This window comes from Gavialis gangeticus, unplaced genomic scaffold (genome assembly GCF_001723915.1).
Source record: "Gavialis gangeticus isolate Ggan-Ray unplaced genomic scaffold, GavGan_comp1, whole genome shotgun sequence".
Classification (NCBI taxonomy): domain Eukaryota; kingdom Metazoa; phylum Chordata; order Crocodylia; family Gavialidae; genus Gavialis; species Gavialis gangeticus.
The window spans coordinates 15,040,601-15,059,057 of record NW_017729029.1 but is presented as its reverse complement, the minus strand read 5'-3'; the positions used below and the strand labels follow the sequence as shown (position 1 = coordinate 15,059,057).

Here is an 18,457-nt window from a genome sequence, read left to right as displayed (position 1 = left end):
GCCAGCTTGTGACCACTGTTCCTGGTCACTCCTTGCGGCGCTCGGGGGAACAGGGACTCCCCCAGCGCCTGCTGATCCCCCCTAACCAGTTTATAACAGGCCACAAGATCCCCCCTCAGCCTTCTCTTTTGAAGGCTGAACAGGTTCATGTCCCGCAACCTTTCCTCAGAGTTGTATACCCAATCCCCCAAACCCACTGAGGCTAGTCAAGAAACCCCCTCTGACTTTAGCTGAGCCTGTCCCAAAACCTGTTTAAAGGACTGTTCTCTTTCTCCTTTCTCATGCCGTGCCTTTGTACTGGCCTTTTCTTGCAGCTATATCGCATGGCAAACTCGGGAAGTTTTTGCTGTCAGAATGAGTTTGGCTTGGCTATTTTCTCTCTCTGCACTGTTATAAAGAATGTCATTTAATCCTACAATGCAGGGAACATGATCGAAAGAATCGTGGTGTCCTGTAACAGCAGCCAGGATTTGCACGAATGGCTTGACCATTTGCAAAGGGTGACCAAAGGGACATGCAACACGATATCAAAAACACAGTCGTGGAGTGGTCATTCGGTGAGTGTGGTAGAACATCCCAATCCTTTCTGCATTTCACTGTGCTGCATTATCGACCAGGTTTTCTTGTAGAATATGACTGTAACTAAGCCTCTTACACAGCCTTGCAGTTTTTCATAGAGGTTGTGGTTATGACCCCTCATCGTGCTTCTGACTATATAGCTGACGACTGACACTATAGCTACAGAAGTCATTTGTCTTATTTCCATTTCCAATTTTGTTGCAAGGTGAGCTTCTTACGGTAGTTTAGATGGAGAGAGCTCCTGTTTTCCCTGCTCTTGTGCATGTGTTATATGCAATGCCACACAGCCTTCATTGTCTCACTGTCTGTTTTCTCAGTCTTTTAGTTCCACTGGACAGATTCGTGGCCCACTGGAACCACCCAAAATTCTTAAACCCTGGACCTTAAGTTGCCTCCGACCTGCTCCTCCACTCAGGCCATCAGCAGCTCTGAGTTACAAAGAGGTAATCCTTCGCGCAGACAGTAGATTGTGGGGTTTGTGCACAGAATTGCTTTGCATGATAATTCAGGAGAGGGGTTGATTTAATGCCCCTGAATGAATACTGATTTTAAAAAGGACTGCACAGCACAGACCCCAGTCCTACAAACACTGAGGCACGGGATGAAACCAGGCAATAAAACCAGCTATGTGCTTTAAATTAAGACTGGGGCCAGGTGTTTGCAGGATTGGAGACTCAGTTGCACTGTTTCCAGTGAGCCCACTCTTGCGGTCTTTGTTTAGTCACAGCTCTCACTGGGAGCCTTGCCTCTGTACTGCGAGGCGCTCTTATGTAATGCGACTGTGTAGCTTAGTAGCTAGAAACATTTGCCTAGGGAAGGACTGTAGTGGGATGGAAAACCACCATGTATTTCTATCACATTCCTCCATGCCATATTTTTGGTGGCTGGATTACAGATATGTTAGTCACCAGATGACAGCAATAAATGCTTTTTACTTCTCTGCAGGAATCCCCCCAAAATGCTTCACAAATGTTTAATCTTTTTAGTATCACAGAATATCTGTCAGTCTTATCTCTTGCAAGAAACTTACATTTGGGGTTTAGGTGATACCTGGGAAGTCTGTGGGTGCAACCTGCAACAAAGTCTGCTTCTCAGATAGCTCTGGTTCTCAGTCCCTGGCTTTAACCACAGGACCATCCTCCCCAATTTCAAAGCAAACATTTTGAATTACTCACTTCAAACATGGGTAATGTTCTCATTAGTAGTAGATGACTCCGGTTCTGAATCACTGATTATTCTTGTGAAAAGGTGTGAACTTTACTGCATAGTGCTCAGCATTGTAGCCTGAAGGCCCCCCCCGGACAGCCATTCAGTTAGTTACAAACCCCTCCTTTTCCGAGATTGCAATATTCATCAAAACTGAAGCCTAACAGAAGGGGAGATGGGTGCTGCCAGATTGGCCTGGTTATGATGAGACGTTTGACATCACTGTGGCAGTTTAGCTGAGAAACTTGTATTTATAAAATGCAGAAGAAATGTTCTTTTGAAGACTAAATTGTTGGTTTTTTAAAATAATAATAAAAACCCCTTAATCTTTGCATGTTCCCAGCCCCTCACTTAGACTAAACGGTTTCTTTCTTGCATGACAGATAAGAGGCCCTGTTTAGATTTTAACCAAGGAGCAGTCGCTCCTCTACAACAATAAAATATCTTTTTTGAAAGGCCAAAAACACACAGATTGACTAATGTTAGTCAATGACATCACGGCCTTCCATGCCTCTTTCTCAGGTATGGTTATCCCTGGATAACTCTGAACTCTGAACTCTGAGCGTAAGTTAGAATATTGGCTTAGAAAACCAATCCAGGCTTCTCCAGAATAGACTTTATCAATGGTGATGCCACAGGAATGCAATACGAGAATGACTTTGGTTGTGCTGGTCCTCCGGGCTTGTATGCTATGGAGGTTTCCCAACAAGCAGGAGGTCAGGCTGCGGTGATATTACAATGCACAACATGGGCATCAGCAGCCCTCTGCCTGCCAAGGGCAACTTTCTGGTTGCAATTCCCACTCACACCCGGCACACCTTAATTGAAAAGGTGCAAGGGAAGCATGTGCTCGCTGAAAATGGCCAAGTTAACAGCGAAACTTGATTAAATGCTGATGGAGCAGGCACAGCAAAGCTGCCCAACCAGTATGCCTCAAGCTTATTCTGGCAGGACTAGGCCTAGGACCGTGAGCTGTTAAGTCTTTGTGTCTTTTCAGCATAGGCCTGGTGCAAACGCAGCTGGCAACAGCGTCAGGTGTAGAGGCAGCGCTTGTGAAGTGCACCCTTATTCTCTGGCAACTGGCCATCCTCCCCCATCCCAGCATACAGCTTTAAAAAAATGTTGGTGTCACCTGTCTTTTGCTAATTATAATCCACTTACAAGCAAAAGCTGAACCAGGTGTGACTCACATCTGTAACATGCTAACTGGTCAGGTTCTTTTGACTGAGGCTGAAGGAGGGCGGGGGGCATGGAAGGAGGAGGAGAGGAGTAAAGTTAGGGAATACAAAATGTTGCCTGTCTTTGAAGTGATTGGTTACACCTGTCTAAATCCAAATGAATTTACATGATGACAGTGCCAGATGGAGATGTTCACACATGCACATGCATTTGAACCCAGAATTTGGCTCTGTTTTTGAATGCCTAATATTGTAAAACATGGGATACCGGACTCAGAGTTTATGAGTCTAATTCCTAGCTCCTGCACTTACCTGGCAGGTGACAATATAGCTTTTAAATTATAGGCACAAGCATGTGGTGGCCAAATACAAATAGGAGATGAATTCAGTTACTTAAACAAGCCGCATTTCAGCCACCCTTTCCCTCTTCTCTCAAGTTCAGTCAGTTCAGTCACAAAGTTAAGCAGAACTGCTATTTCTATGAAGTTTTTTTAAAACTCAAACAATGCCAAGCAGAGTAAATCAAGTATGAAACTAGGATAACAGCTCAGACTAGGTTAGGTTTCTATTCAAAGATGCATTGCATGAATTAAAATTTCTCTCAAGAGCATGAGTCTGCCATTGAAAGAAATCAGTTATTTTCCAGGTAGGGTGGGGTATGGGTTTGATGAAAAGACCAGAGATTTTGAGACATCCAGTGATATATCAATTGGCTTCTGGTAGCAAAGGACGGAATTTCACAGGTTTGTGTGTTTTTTCTCGTATCTAACTGTATTCAGGAAACCCCAGAACACTGCTTACGTGCTGTGTACCTCTGTTGTCATTTCCATTCAAATTGGGTCATTTTTCCTGTTCAGTGTCTAGTCATCGTTTGAAATTACAGAGGAGGTGCCCCTTGGTAAAATTGTATGTCTGGATTGGGGTTACTGGGGTGTGAGGACTGGCATACTTTTTGTAGTTCAAAAAATTACCTGCCTTGAATCACTTGTAAGATTAATTACATCAGTACATTTCTGAGCAAAAGTTGTACCTCTCTGCGTACAACTGGGGAAAGAATCTGGGCTGGAATAAAACCTGTGTCACACAAGTTCTCAGGACCTTACCTTACAAAACTATTTGTAATGGGACCCATTTGTGTAAATGCAGCCCCCAGGACTTCCTTCATGAAACCGGCTGAGCTATCAGGGAACACCTTCAAGCAGGTTACCAGGCCAGGAAACCAACTTGCTAATCCTCAAAATCCAACTAACCAATGAGGCATGATCTCTTTTTTGCTCTCATAGGCATACAGTCCTGCTTGCCACCTTTTTCACAATTAATTTTTTTTTTTAACAGTCACAGTTTTGCATGTAATTCTGCTCTTTTTGGGTCTCTTGCATGTTGATATTGCTCTAAAACTGGTGTAGAGGGGGTGCCCATCCTTGTAGCACATATCTTGCAATGCTAACATTAAAATGTGTTTTAGAATGATAGATTTAAATGGATTTGGTCAATAAAACTATCAACTTCTCACCACTCATCTTCTCTTTCTTTACATATTCATTGTAGAGGATGTCTTATATCTTAAAGGTAAGGGTAGATACATGTCTTTGGCTTATCGTGACATAAAATACTTGTCCTGTGTCTCTTAGCTGATTTTTTTTTCCCTGCTTGCTTTTTCCTGACTGCTAGTAATCTTTAGCGTGAGTCCCTTCTGATGGCTAAATGGATTTTAAAAAAAACTCAGAAAAATATTTAATCCTATGACACTAACACTGTACTGCATGAAAAGCATGACACTCTTACTTTACCCCATAATATTTACATTGCATGTAATCTTTTAATATGCAAGTGCTTTCACACTTTGTAAGAATAATTTAACTTAGTAAAAGAAGTAAAACCTGTTTCTTACTTTTACAATGTTAGGCACTAACTCTGTGTGTTTATATGTTCTGTGTATATGTATGTGGGGGGGTCAGTATGTTCAGACACACCCATGAGTAGTGTGTGCGCATTAAAAACAGCGTGTCATTGATAATACATTCTAACTGAAGAAGAATGAAATTGCGTATCACTTGCATAGTTCTGTAGAGAATGCTTACAGCAGTGAACTTAAAAGGTGATCTCACTGATCTTCTCTCGTGAACGTTTTTCCCTTGGAAAAAGCCTATATTTTAGCACAGTGGTTTTCAACCATTTTTCATTCGTGAACCCCCCAAAAATATGAATGGAAATTTCAGATGGAAGTGCCAGACCCCTTTTGAATTGTAAGTTTAGGTATTCACATACTTTTAACTGATCATAGTCATCATTTGTGGACCCCTTAGGCACAGTCTGCAGATCCCCAGTTCTGTGGACCACAGGTTGAAAACTACTGTTTTAGCAGATTGTGCTTCTCTCCAAAGGGTTTTGTCATGCCGTGTTTCAGTTGCTATGACCAGGTGCAGTGCATCCAGACATAATGCAGGGATAGAGCTGAATGTTGTTAGTTTTCCCTGATGTTGACTGTGTGCCTGCTAGCCTTCTGTGTACAGCATTAACATAATGAGCTGTGTTCAGAGAAGCTCTGTCATTTCAGCTACTGTTAGCTCTTACCTTAAAGAAACATCTGTTTTTTATAGGATTCCAGCAAGAGTCCAAAGACAATGAAGAAGTTTCTCCCAAAAAGGAAAACTGAGAGAAAAGCATCTGATGAGGAGTTTGTCATCAGAAAGAGTACGTTTTTCTTCTCTGGCACTGGTTTCTGTCTGCCCAATAAGCCACCCAAAAGTCAGCAATCAAAACAGAGTGACTGAATAAATCATTAATCTTGGGAGGCTCCCCACCATGCCGAACACAGCTGCCATGCAGCTTAGTTTGGTGGGCCCTTCTGGGAATTCTTAGTATTTAACTCAATGAAGTTAAGAATGATTTTATATCACAAAAGTATTGTGAGGTAGCTGGGCAAGTTGTTTTCACTATTCAGGGAGGGATATGGTGCAGAAACCATAATCCTCAAAACTATCTTAAAGTCTAATTTCAGTCTATGAACCTATGTGATATATGTGTGCTTGCCTGGGATATTGTGGATCCATACGGTCCAAGGCAAGACAAATCTTTCTCTGCCAATGGCTCCAACTCTGGAGTTAACATCCAGAGTTCTCACATGTGCACATACCCAAAACCATACCTTGCAACTCAGGGAAGTCCAGATAGGGCGCTCTTATTGATTTTCATATGGAAGGGATCTAGTGACTGGTGATGGGCAGCAGTGTAAAACTTTGCAATAGATAAGTGATTTGTCCAGGGAGAGGCAGTGTCTGAGTCGGGGTTAGACACTTCCTGACTCCACTACTGTTCTGAAGCTGCTGCATCACCCTTCTTTCTAAGAAGCTAGCAGGGGGGTATTACGCCTGCACTTTCTTAACAAGTATGTTTATTTTCCCTTCAAATCCATCATATCATAAGTAAGTTCCTACCTGACTATTCTTACTACCTTCTCTCTAGTTGGTCTTTGCTGTTCGACTTCCCCATCCTTCCTTAGTCAGACCTGTGCTGTGATAGTACCTCTTAGTCAGTTAGGACCATACCCCTTAACCAGCCAGTCTCCGTGATACAGTACAAAGCTCTCCCTCCCCAATATTATCTTTGCACCATTGCCAGACAGACATTTGTCATAAAAGCAAGGTTCTGTTCTTAGTTAATTTGTCTCAGGGGGGTTGAAAGGGGAAGATGCCAAAGTATCCTGCTGTTAATAATGGCCAGTGTTTGCAATGGTTTGCAGGTACCGCTGCACTGGAAGAAGATGCACAGATTCTGAAAGTCATTGAGGCATACTGCACTGGTGCAGGCTTTCAGCAGACTCTCAGTTCAGGTGGGCACACAAATGTAGTGCTTAATTCATGATGTATTCAAAACGATGATAACCTCTTAGGAAAAACAGATTGTTGCATCATAGAGCAATAAGAATGGGGCTAAGAAGCCGTGTCGTGTTTATCTTTAAGATAAGGAAGCTGCAGATACCTAGTGGTTTATTTTGCCATTGTTTTTCTTCTAAACACAGAGAATGAGCAAGTAGGAGGTTAGATGAGACCCAGTTACTTCACCAGCAAGGTGAAGTTGTTAGGAATTAAACAAACCTAGTTATTGCCTGTGGCTGTGAGCATAAAACATTGATGCTAATCTCAGACTGCAGATAGCTTTAGAAAGGAAGCATGAGTATTATCTCTTGATCAGCTTCATATTTAAAAACGAGCTGCTTCATAAGAACCCAACTATCTAACATCTTCTTAAACTCTGGAAATATTTACCAGTGCTGGTGAGATATAGCCTAGGGTGATAGTTCACTGATTTAATTTCACATTAAAAAATGAGGGACCATAGAACATGTATCTTCTAATAGATCTTAACCCTTAACAAATGACTTCATTTATCAAGTAGCTTCAGATAGCTGACGGTGATCTGTGTATTTGCTGTCTTAGTATTTTAACCCTATTCAGCAAATCTCATAAGCTTCCACTTAAGCATGTGCTCTAAGTTATGTCCATCCCTATCAAGCAAAACACTCATAACACATTTTAAATCAGTGGGACTTAAGTGCTTCGGTGTAAGCACTTGTTTTGGTGCTTTGTTAAGTCAGAGTATTGGTTGATGTTTGCCTTAGTGTTAGTATTTCCTGTACTTAGAAGCACTCAAACAATGCACGTTTTAAGGGTGCTGTTAATGCATGGTAGTACAGATGTGGGCATCATGATGTTGGAGAGGATGAGGATGGCAGTCTAGCAGAGACCCTCTGCTACAATAATAATGAATGGAGGCCTGGCTCTGCACCCTCCCTCTGAAGTTATGCTCCTGTATTCACAGTGGTCATGCTGAAACCAGGCCACCACTAAGGCTTAAATTCCTAGATAGGTTGAGGGAGACTTGTAATTAATGGCATTTGAAACACCCTCCAGATAGGACCCATGCACATTCTATTAGGACTCTGCCTGGAGCTTCTGTGTGCTGCTATAATATAAAGACTAATGCAGAGCTGTTCAACTTTGAAGTGGCCAAGGGCCACACATCCCCAGGCCACATTCATGGGGGTAACATGTTACACAGGCCAAACTAGCAGAAGCCACAGGTCCCCCGGGCAGCACACTGCATGGGTGCCCCATCTCACCCTGCAGCTCCCCCACTGTAACATATCACACAGGGGTCCCAGGTGTGGTCTGTGCTGTGCCACACCGCATTGCCCCCTGAAGTCGGGGTAGAAAGTGGAGCCAAGAGATCCTGGCTGCTAGCGTGCAGCCAGAGCAATGTGGGGAACAGTGGCTGGGTGGGAGCCTGGGATCACAAATGAACCCCTGTGGGGGCCACTCCAAGCTGCCAGTTGGACATCCCTGGACTTAAGCAACAACGAGGATGATGATGATTGTCAGGAAGTAACACAAGGGGAGCCCACTTCTGGTCCCTGCCACAGAGGTATGTTTGACACAGAGTAGGGTGCACCAGATCAGAGTTTGACTCTATTTCTAAATGGGGTCAGTTGCCGAAGAAAGTTCCTGTTTCCTTCTGTGATTGGTACCTGTTGTTGTAGGTTCCCGTAAGGACTCCATCCCCCAGGTATTACTTCCCGAGGAAGAGAAAATTATTGTGGAGGAAACAAGAAGCAATGGTCAGACTGTCACCGAAGAAAAGTAAGTAGGCAGATCATCTGCTTTGTGGCTTCCCCTTCTGTGCCTTTATGCTTCAGAATTTTTCAGTGAACTCTAGTGTGTTTGTGGTCAGATCTTAAACACCAACAAGACTTTTCTTCTCTGCATGGGTATGAATGGAAGGACATAGATGGTCAGCATGTCCCTGCCATGGGTTTCTCCACTCGCTGGGAGTTTGGGGTGTACAAGGAATGCAACGGTGCATTTTAATTTGTATTTAGCATCTTTTCATTCCAACGTTGGAGGCAAGATTCCCAGGTGGTGTAAGCTGGGCCTTCTTTCGCTGTAGTCAGCTGGGGCCAGGTCCTCTGATAGTGTAAGTCAGTACTGCTCTACTGGGGACTATGCTGATTTATACCAGCTTGGGTCCTGGACTTGGATTTTTAACTGCACCAGGTAAAATAAGCCATTCTTAAACTGTAGGTTGTTGATATGTACAGTCGTTACTGTTCCTTCCAAGCCTTCATTCTTGTCACCCATGCATGCTCTGCGCATCTGTATCAGACCAACTGTAGATGTTTCCTCAGCCTGATGAAAGGTGTTTGTGCCCGAAAGCTTGCAAAGAAGATTTTTTTTCAACTATTTGAGTTGGTCTAATAAAATATACCAGATTTACCCAAAGAACCTTGTCTGCCTGTGCATCCTACAAATTTAAATGTCTGACATGTCTGAGACCCAGAGCAGGATACACAACATCTTTCTACTAGTGTAATCTGCCTTTATGCCAATGTAAACAAAGAGCAGACCCAGGGCATAAGCCGCTACGCCAAAATAACTTAATAGAAACTGGGGTTGAGTTATCTCAGGAAGAACCTGTAAAACTATTCCAGTATAGGTGTCATATGTCCTCTTCTGTCCTGGCAGAGACATTTCTTCAATGCAAGCAAGCTCTTTACTGCCTCTCCCTCCACTTAGTCACAAGATACTGTAGTATTGCCTGCTTCAGCAGCTAACCCAGGAGAGCTGTCTTTCCATCTGCTCTGGTCACCAGTGTAATTTACATTACTATACAAAAGTGATCTGTGTTTGATCAATGTTACCACATCCGGCACCCAGGTCCCTAGATGAATACATGTTCTGGTAACTTTCTAATCCAGCCGGTGCATTCTTTATACAGTTTGTTTTTAACCATGTAACCACAAGGTATAAAGTTTGCATTATGAACATGACCTGGATGCTTAATTTTTAAACCATCTATAATTTTTAGTTACAGTGGCATAAACAAAGCAGTCACAGCCACTTAATTATGTGAGTGCATAAGCTCTTTCCAAATGTTGAAAAATGGGACTTCCGTATGCTCCTCAACTGCAACTCCAGAGCACGAACTTATGGACACACGTTAGTAGCGCCTTAGAATGGGCCTCAGCACTGAAACGTTGGCAAAAACATAACCTAAACAGCAGTAATGGCACTGCAGGCTGAGGAAGCATGAGATAAATTGCAAACTGAAAGTACGTGCCCACCTCATTTCTTTCTGTACTTAAAAAAAACAAAGCAAACCCTCATGCTATACTGAGATAAAGAGCTGCACAGTAGCAAATCAACTATCTGCTTTATTTTCTAGGAGCCTCGTAGACACTGTTTACGCACTGAAGGATGAGGTCAAAGAGTTAAAGCAGGTAACTAACACACTTCTGCATGAGCTGTCAGTAAGTTAACCTGAAGTCGGTAAAGAGGAGTGGTTAAGTAGGGCATCTTGCTGTGCGAGCATTTTATGCTCTGACTTATCCTTGTTCAGGACGAATGTCATGCAAATCAAGGGTTTGAGCCTACAGCTGCTCAAGGGGTGAAATTCCCAGTAAAGTAAGTGGGATTGTAGTGGAGTTGCATGTGCGCTTCCCTATTTTGCAACATTAAATGGAGAATATATACAAAGCCAGAGGCTCAGTCCAACTGTGCTGGCTTTTTAACAGTACTTTTTAGCCTCTAGGGATGTCACTCATCCTTTTGTAAAACAAATGTAAAAATTAATTTCTGCTGAGAGTGAAAGGAAAAGCTTCCCTTCTTCCCACCCTGACCCCAGTTCTGGATCTTGGAGATCCCACTGCAGAACAGTGGGTGACCAGTGATAAAACAGGATTTCCACAAGACCCTGCCTGAATTCCCATTGTCAGCCGACACTGAGGTTAGAACCAGTCTGGTTCAAGGCCTTCATTTATTGCATATCACAAGAGTGTTGGTGTCTTTGAAAACCAACACCCGTCTCCTCCTTCCCACACTGCAGGAAAACAAAAGGATGAAACAGTGTTTGGAAGAAGAGCTGAAGTCCAGGAAAGATTTAGAGAAGCTGGTTCGAAGGCTCCTGAAACAAGCAGATGAATGTGCCAGGGAAGAGGTGGGGCGCAAGTCATCTATCCTGGCCTGAACACTGAGCAAAACTGTCGGTGGTTTTTTGTGACCTCAGGTGTTCTTTGGAAGCAGAACTGGATGCTTTGCCTCTTCTTGCTACTTATTTTGGGGTATTTTTGTTACGAAGAAAGGAGGCGGGAGCGAAAAACAGGTTGTTTTTTTTGTCCCATTCAATAAGGAAATCATACATACCACAAACAAGTAAACAGTCAGAGCTAAAATGGTCAGCAAGTGGTCTATGAGACACAAGTCATCTGCAGCAACTAATACCTCATTGCACCTGCTACTGGGAGTGAATGCAAACTCTGTTAATGATTGCTAGTCCAAAGAGGGTTGGCAGTAGTTTCCTACTGAGGAAATTCAAGCACTTTTTTATGCTTTCATTTTTATTCTTTTTAAAGCACCCGGTACCTAATTTATTGAATAGAAGGGTTACTGAGTTGGGTAAAAATCAAAAAAGCTATGAGCACTTCTGTTCTGAGAGTCAAAAATGAAAGTTTTTCCCATCCAAATATTTTCCCTCTATTAGTTGTTTGTAGTGAACTCGAGCCCAGTAGTACTGTGGTTCCCGCGTGGCCTTTATACAGATTAAAATGTGCAATTAACATTATGACATTTCTAATTCAACTCCTTGGCACAGTACGATCTGGAGTGTCTGTCATCAGTGCATTCAGAAGTTGCACTGGACAGTACTGCCTCCTAGCAGGCAACAGTTAACACAGGGGTTATCCACTGTGTTGCCCATACTCCTTTTTCTGATGCATGCCTTCTAATTCTTTTGTCCTGTTACATTTTTGCTTCCTTAGTGTCCATGTATTGTAAGTTCTGTATTTTCCCAGTGCTTTTACCTTGCAGTGCATGCCTCTCTGTATGCAATGCAGACTCTGCTTGACAATGATTTGCTTGAGGATTTTTTTTACATTAGGAATAGTTCCTTCTCCTTAGTTAGAAAAGCAAGCAGTGGCCACATAGACAAGAGCTTGGACAAGAGCTGGAATGGTCACCCATCTCCTTGCGTGAAAAAACATCTAAAGTTCTTACAAATAACTGTTACAGACGCAAGCTAAATGCAGTGTATTACACAGCATATGTGTACCAAAAGTCTATGTCCTGCATTTCCATCTGGCTGTGGGTTACCTTACTCTTGTTACATATGCTCTTCCTTTTTCTTAGTCATATACCATTTAAACTTTTTAACAGAGAGTCCGGACTATGGTTACTCTTATTAATATCAGGTGATGGTGAGCTCCCAAGATACGCAGATGTATCACGGACCACTATGTAGCCATGCTGTTAAGTTCTTCATGCAAGAAATATCCCTGGCAATAACTGTAAGTCCCCCTATTGCCATTAGAGTTCAGCCAGGGAGGGGTAGATCAGGCGAGAGAGCTGGATTCTGGGAACATGGCAAAGCCTATGCAAATGGGATTGTGTTTAATTCTAGGTACATGGACTTAGACCTTGCTTGCCCTGGCTAGCACTCTCTGTCTCTATCCCAAGTCCGTGGTAGTATGCAGTCTCCAGAGCTACCTGCTAAATAGCCGTTCTCTGAATTTGTGCACGGGGAGCAAAGCCCCACTTCAGCTGACCACTGGCCATGGCAACCTGTCCAACACGCGCTTACTTACAAAGGGCAGAGATTTGAAATTTGGCATGCGGCTGCATGCCATGGAGCTGGCGCAGCCAGTTTTCCAGCATCGTCCCTCTACCAAGCCAGCGATCTTGCGGGGAAGGCAATAGTCTTACCTTTGTTCCTGCAGTAGCCGCACAGTGTATGCTGTTTTGCTGGCATGCATGTATGCATATGCCCAAGCAATGTTTGGCTCGTGACATGTAGCCAGTAAAAGAAATAAATGTCAGCAATTTATAGTCCTGCACCAAGGATAGAAGTATATCCATCAGGTTAGCGAGTTGATTTGAAACCCATGCTGTGTACATATGCATGTTTATAAGACTTTTAATACAATGGGAGACACGCTGGTACATTTTGGAACAGGCACATGTACGGAGCGTTACAAGCCAAAAAGAAGTCAATGAATAAAGGAAAAGAAGCCATGTCAAACTGATAGCAGTGTTTCCATATTTACTTTGTTTACAATACTCTGTAAATATGTTCCAATTTTGTCTGTTGTTAGCTGGATGCTCTGTGTCCGCTGCCTTCCAGTTTATCTTTTGTCATGTTGGTTTATTTACTGTTCCTACTTATGCAAGTTCAATTTTTCTAACATGTTTTTATTTTGAACAGTTTTTTAAGTGACATTTTCAACAAATAAAGGAAGATGAAAATTGCTTCTTAGCTACATCTACTGATTCCTTTTGTCTCCAGCTCTCAGCTCCATTGGGAGTCGAATCCGCAAAGCGTATCACGTGCCTGGGGACCTTTTAAATGATGGTACCTGGCTCAGGGGTCACACTGGTCCTGAACAAGTTCCCAAGGCAGCACCAACATCAGAATAAGGCAAAACTTTGCTATTTGGAATAGCAGCATAGCATACAGGCTTTTCATATCTCCCGATACAGGTGGATTTTAACAAAAATCCTGCCATAGTGTCATCCAGAGAGGGTCAACATGTTTCCCTCAGCCAGTCAAATCTTCTCAAGGCTCTATGGGGACTATAGGCTAATTTCTTTCCTACATCCAGCTTTTGATGGGTTCAGTGCATGTAGGGGTAGAGTGCTGTCAGGGAGCAGGCTACAACTCCCTGATCCAGGTTGGAACAGGTTGGAGGCTCTGTGGTCTCTGGCAGTGAGCCCCCTCTCTCCTCCCTGTGCTGGAGATACAGGGCAAGAGCCTGTTGAGGTAATTGTATGCTTATGGTGGAAGGGAGGTGGAATGTCCTAGCACCAGGGCTGAGCTTCCCACTATACAGATCAAGAATTATGGTGCAGCAAAGCTAAATAACTGGCCCAAGGTCACAAGGGCAGTCTGGCAGAACAGGGACTTGAATCCAGGTCTCCAAGTCCTACACTTGTGCCCTAGTCCCTGGACTAGCCTTCCTCTCCATTACTTTGTTCACAAATTATTTGACACAAATCTGTTGTCATTTATTTATGCAAACCTTTGCAATGGATACCTATTATTAAGCCTTCAACCTAGAACACTTCCCAGTGAAGAGGGAAACCTTCTCATGACAAATTAAATCTGTGGTGAAACTTTCGTTCTCCAAATATTGCCTGTTCTGCATATTAATGATCATTAAGTGTTTCTAATTAAAGCATTTTATGAAGAAATATACATACTTTCTCATGCAGTCAATTGCCTACATTATGGTAACTTACTTCCTGCCCTTTGAGGATTTTTTTTTTTTTGCTTTTTTAGGTGTGGCAACAGGATTTCCTTTGGTCTACCACTTGGACAAGACCTCTTGTGCATGCCTGAATTCTCACTGTATTAATAAAAGGCATACTGCACTCTTTTAATTAAATCAACCATCATTAAGAAACTAATGATGCTTGCAAGTGTTTTACTGACGGAGTTCAGGTCTGAAGCCAATCAAGTGTCTGAGCATAGCTGTGGAAAGGCAGGAGCTCTTACCTAGCGATAATATGTATGTGTATTCTTCTATAATGCACATCAAACTTACTCCAAAATCAGTGGATGGTTTCCCACTGCCTGCAATGAGCTTTTGATCAGCACGGTGCAGTGGAGCAATAATTAGGGAGCTGTGAACCCTGGAGGGAACGCACAACTTATATTGGCAATAGAACAAACTTTTAGAAAATGAGAAATATCAGTCTTGTTTGTGGGGGGTGGGGAGGAAACATGTTAGGTACTTGGATGTGGGATGTGGGTTATATTTGTTATTGAGCATTCTAAAAAATTGTTGGTTACAGTCACAGCCAGTCCCTCTTTTTCTCATGTCTCCTAACGAAAACACTTGGAAACAAACCCATTTTGGCTTAATAACCTAATTTGGCAGAATGTCCAGCTCGGAGTTCCATTCTCCCGGCACTGCATGTGCCCAAGCTACAGAGATAACTAGCTCCTCCTATGTGCCCGGTATTTTGGGAACATTTCCTATGGGATGCATTATGCTGGTTTAATATCGAAATCAGGCTTCCCTGCTTCAGTGACTGGGTGTGTAAAACAAAAAATCCCCAAACTGAAACAGGATCCCCTCCCAGTTCACATACACTGGGCCTGGTTTTCTTTTCTGTTGTCATAAGTCCTGTGCACTTTTTTACATGGGTGCGAGGTAGGTGTAAAGGACTGCCATTCTGATCTGCCAGCATTTTAAACCCACACAGTGTTAGTGTCTACATGACACATTAACTGCGCAGTAGCCTGATAATACTTCTCAGTAGCGAGTCACGGCACGGACAGTGCTAATACACTACTGTGCAGTATTATTAGGCTAAAAAGGTGTTCACCAGCACTACTGATTATACAAGTACTAAATTAAATGCGCAGTAACCACTGCACATTAATGAACATGTAGATGTGCCCAATGACTGCTTGAAGGGCAGAAAAAAGGGAGGATTGGGCCATTGTTCTACATTGTCAGGGACTCTCTTGGAATAGGAATATGGCAGAAATCATTGTAAGCCCTTCTATGTGAAAAATAATCTCCAGGAAATCCCTTCCCCCCAGGCCAGGCAATCCCTTCAGGGTTAAAGGGAGGAGTAAGCACCAAACCAATACAGGAAACACTGCAAGTATCAAGGTGCTGTGCCCTCAAACCCACTGCAACCACAGCTAGGGTGGGAGGCTAGAACTGAGAGGAACTACTGCAACACGTGACTTGGAAGAGTAGAAGGCATGTGTAGTGGCTGGTACCACCCAGAGACGAGAGGCACAAGGATGTAAAGATAAGGTGCAAAGAGAACAGATTGCCAATTTGGATGTTCGCAGTGAACAATGGTACCATAGCACAAGCAAAATAATATCTCGGCAAACACATTCGCACAGAGGTCTCAAGCCACAGCAGAAGATTTGTGAAGTGGGAAGAGCAGAGACTCCATGAAGCCTGTCCACCTGCGGCTGATGGTGCAGATGCACAGGACAATTTCTCCTATGGTTTCTCCAGAGTAGTTCAGATTTTACTCTGTAATAAATGCAGTAAATTCCATAGTAAGGATCAGCCATACAACCAGCTCTACCATGCTTGTTTGCCCACCGAAAAGGCTCTTATAGTGTCTAGTCACAAGATAGTCTCATTTATATTGAGCAAATAGCTATCCTGGTGTAAAACTGGCAGAAGGAAGGGACATATAATTTTTCCATGTGATAATTTTCACATGTAGTGAAAGTCCTATGCATTTTTCAAGGAGTAACTACCCTGGAGTTGCGTGAGCCCTATGTAGTAGGGCTGCCTGTGTGTTGTATGTCCATCTACTTTGACTGTACAGATGCTGTGTGTGATGTCCATCTACTTTGACTGTATAGATGCAGTACAGATGCTGTGTGTTCGTGCTGTTAGGCAGCTTGTGTGGGAGGAAGACCTCCAGCCATTAGCTTCCTGCTCTGTGCAAGGTGGTTATACTGTACACACGTAAGAGAGAGTTTTATCAGTCTGTCTCTGGTTTTCGAGTCCTGCAGCCATCTCCACTGCTTGTTTACCCGTGAAATCAAAGCAAAAAACCTGCAGTGAAACAAATCACAGAAAGAGCCCACGGTGAGGGGAAAGCAAAGTTTTAGCAACCTTCAAACTTTCCACGGGTAGAGTGAAAATGAGCCTGCCACAACGCAGAGGGATGAGAAACGAACAGAATCACTCAAGCAAAGGCCGCCGTGTCTGAATAGCACAGCTGGATGGTAACAAATGCCTCTCCTAACCACCTACGCGTTATCTCAGACTTGAATTCCACAGGCTATTTTTGGTGAGCCAAACACACACAGTTGAGAAGCAAAAGCCCCGGGAAATCTAGTGAAACATTTCAGTAGGTAGTCACTACATGGATTTCTGATTTTCTGGTCATTAATACAGGAACTGTAGAGAGATAAATCTATGAACTGTGTTTGCATTTCTCTTTAACAGCAAAAGTCAGTCTGAGCTTGAGGATGTTTTTTTCTACGTCTTGCTTACTCTAAGGCAAATCTGAAAAGCTGTCCTGAGGAAAATGGGCTTTCCCTGTTGTCAACCCACAGGAAGCCAGAGGAAAATGGGGAGATTACACTCAGAGACTCCCAGTGACTAGAGAGAAGTAGTTAATAGCCATGTTAGTCCAAGGTCAGGTAGAAGACAGGGCAGTAGTACCTTAGAGACTAGCTGGTTCAGAGAAGCATAAGCTTTCCCAGGTGACAGCTTACTTCATCAGATGCCCTAACTGTGGTAGGAGACAGTCTCTATTTCCAGCTGAAATAGCTCTGCTGCAGTGGTTTAAACATCTTGATAAGATAATTTCTCCTTCCAAGCAACCATTAAAAATACTGTTCTGCCACCTGGTTTGCCTGGGTCTTCTCCTACTCTGGTTTTATCACCTGTGTTGCAGTAAAGCTTGAGGAGCCCAGGAAGGGAGCTCAGCCTGATTGCCAGGTGCTAACAAACAAGCCATCCCTGCACCTGGATCAGCAGTTTAATGCTATCTTATCTACCCCAGTCACATCTGGCAAATTTGACCCATCAGATGACATTCTCTCCGTTCACCGATGCTAGCTGGCTTGTGGGGTTTTCCTATGTTTTGCACACCATAGATCAATAATGTTTTCCTTTACCTATGACTAACCGCTTCTCTGCTCCCTAAGGTGTGCTGTATCTGAGAATGGCCGCTCCTCACAATCTCCTCCTCCTCTTTCCACTCCTATTTTTCTATTTCAGAGTGTTTCCTGTTCTCTCAGGTGGTTTTAGTTTCCAAGCATCTTAATAGGCATCCTCTTATGGCTAAAGCAATGCTGAAGTCGAGACCTGGCTCTGCCACTGACCTGCTGCATGACCTTAGTCAAGTCACTTTGACCCTCTGCTTACTTGCAAAGGGCAGAGATTTGAAATTTGGCATGTGACTGCATGCCACAGAGCTGGCGTAGCCAGTTTTCCAGCATCATCCCTCTACCAAGCCAGCAATCTTACGGCAGGGAAGGCAGTCATCTCACCTTTGTTCCTGCAGTAGCTGCTCAGCGTATGCTGTTTTGCTGGCATGCACATATGCAGATGCCCAAGCAATGCTGGCCTCGTGACATGTAGCCAGTAAAACAATGGGAGACACGCTGGGACATTTTGGAACAGGTGCATGTATGGACCCCCGCAGTCATATCACTTTACACCCCCTCTGTCAAACAAGGGTCGTGATCCTGGCATCCTTTGAGATCCAATGCCAGGTAGAAGAGCCAGGTGAAGACGGATAACATTCAGATCTGGGTTACAGCGCTTGAGAAGAAGAGTGACTTTGGCAATATCTGCCTGTGAAGAACATGATTACCTGTCCCAGGCCCACAAGATCAATATTAAATGGCATGAGAAGAAAGGCAGGTCAGGAATGACCATGCATAGAAAACAGAAGCAGAGGGGATATCCTCCCAAGCGGAGGAAAATAACAGCTCCTCCCTGTGCT

General features: G+C 43.4%; 1 protein-coding gene across 4 annotated transcripts in view; it reads left to right on the top strand.

Annotated features, from left to right (window-relative positions):
* ARHGEF6 (Rac/Cdc42 guanine nucleotide exchange factor 6) overlaps positions 1 to 14,416 on the top strand; it is a 65,982-nt gene extending 51,566 nt beyond the window's left edge. For 2 of the 4 annotated variants that reach the window (XM_019521330.1, XM_019521329.1), the window contains exons 15-22: positions 424 to 557; positions 897 to 1,022; positions 4,512 to 4,532; positions 5,564 to 5,657; positions 6,706 to 6,795; positions 8,503 to 8,602; positions 10,185 to 10,239; positions 10,845 to 13,271. In XM_019521330.1, coding sequence (XP_019376875.1) covers positions 424 to 557; positions 897 to 1,022; positions 4,512 to 4,532; positions 5,564 to 5,657; positions 6,706 to 6,795; positions 8,503 to 8,602; positions 10,185 to 10,239; positions 10,845 to 10,985 — 761 coding nt within the window. In that variant the 3' untranslated portion in view covers positions 10,986 to 13,271. Of the gene's footprint in view, positions 1 to 423; positions 558 to 896; positions 1,023 to 4,511; positions 4,533 to 5,563; positions 5,658 to 6,705; positions 6,796 to 8,502; positions 8,603 to 10,184; positions 10,240 to 10,844; positions 13,272 to 14,288 lie in introns of those variants that run through there. The other 2 variants (XM_019521332.1, XM_019521331.1) reach the window with 2 other exon arrangements.
* The last annotated feature ends 4,041 nt before the right edge of the window (positions 14,417 to 18,457 follow it).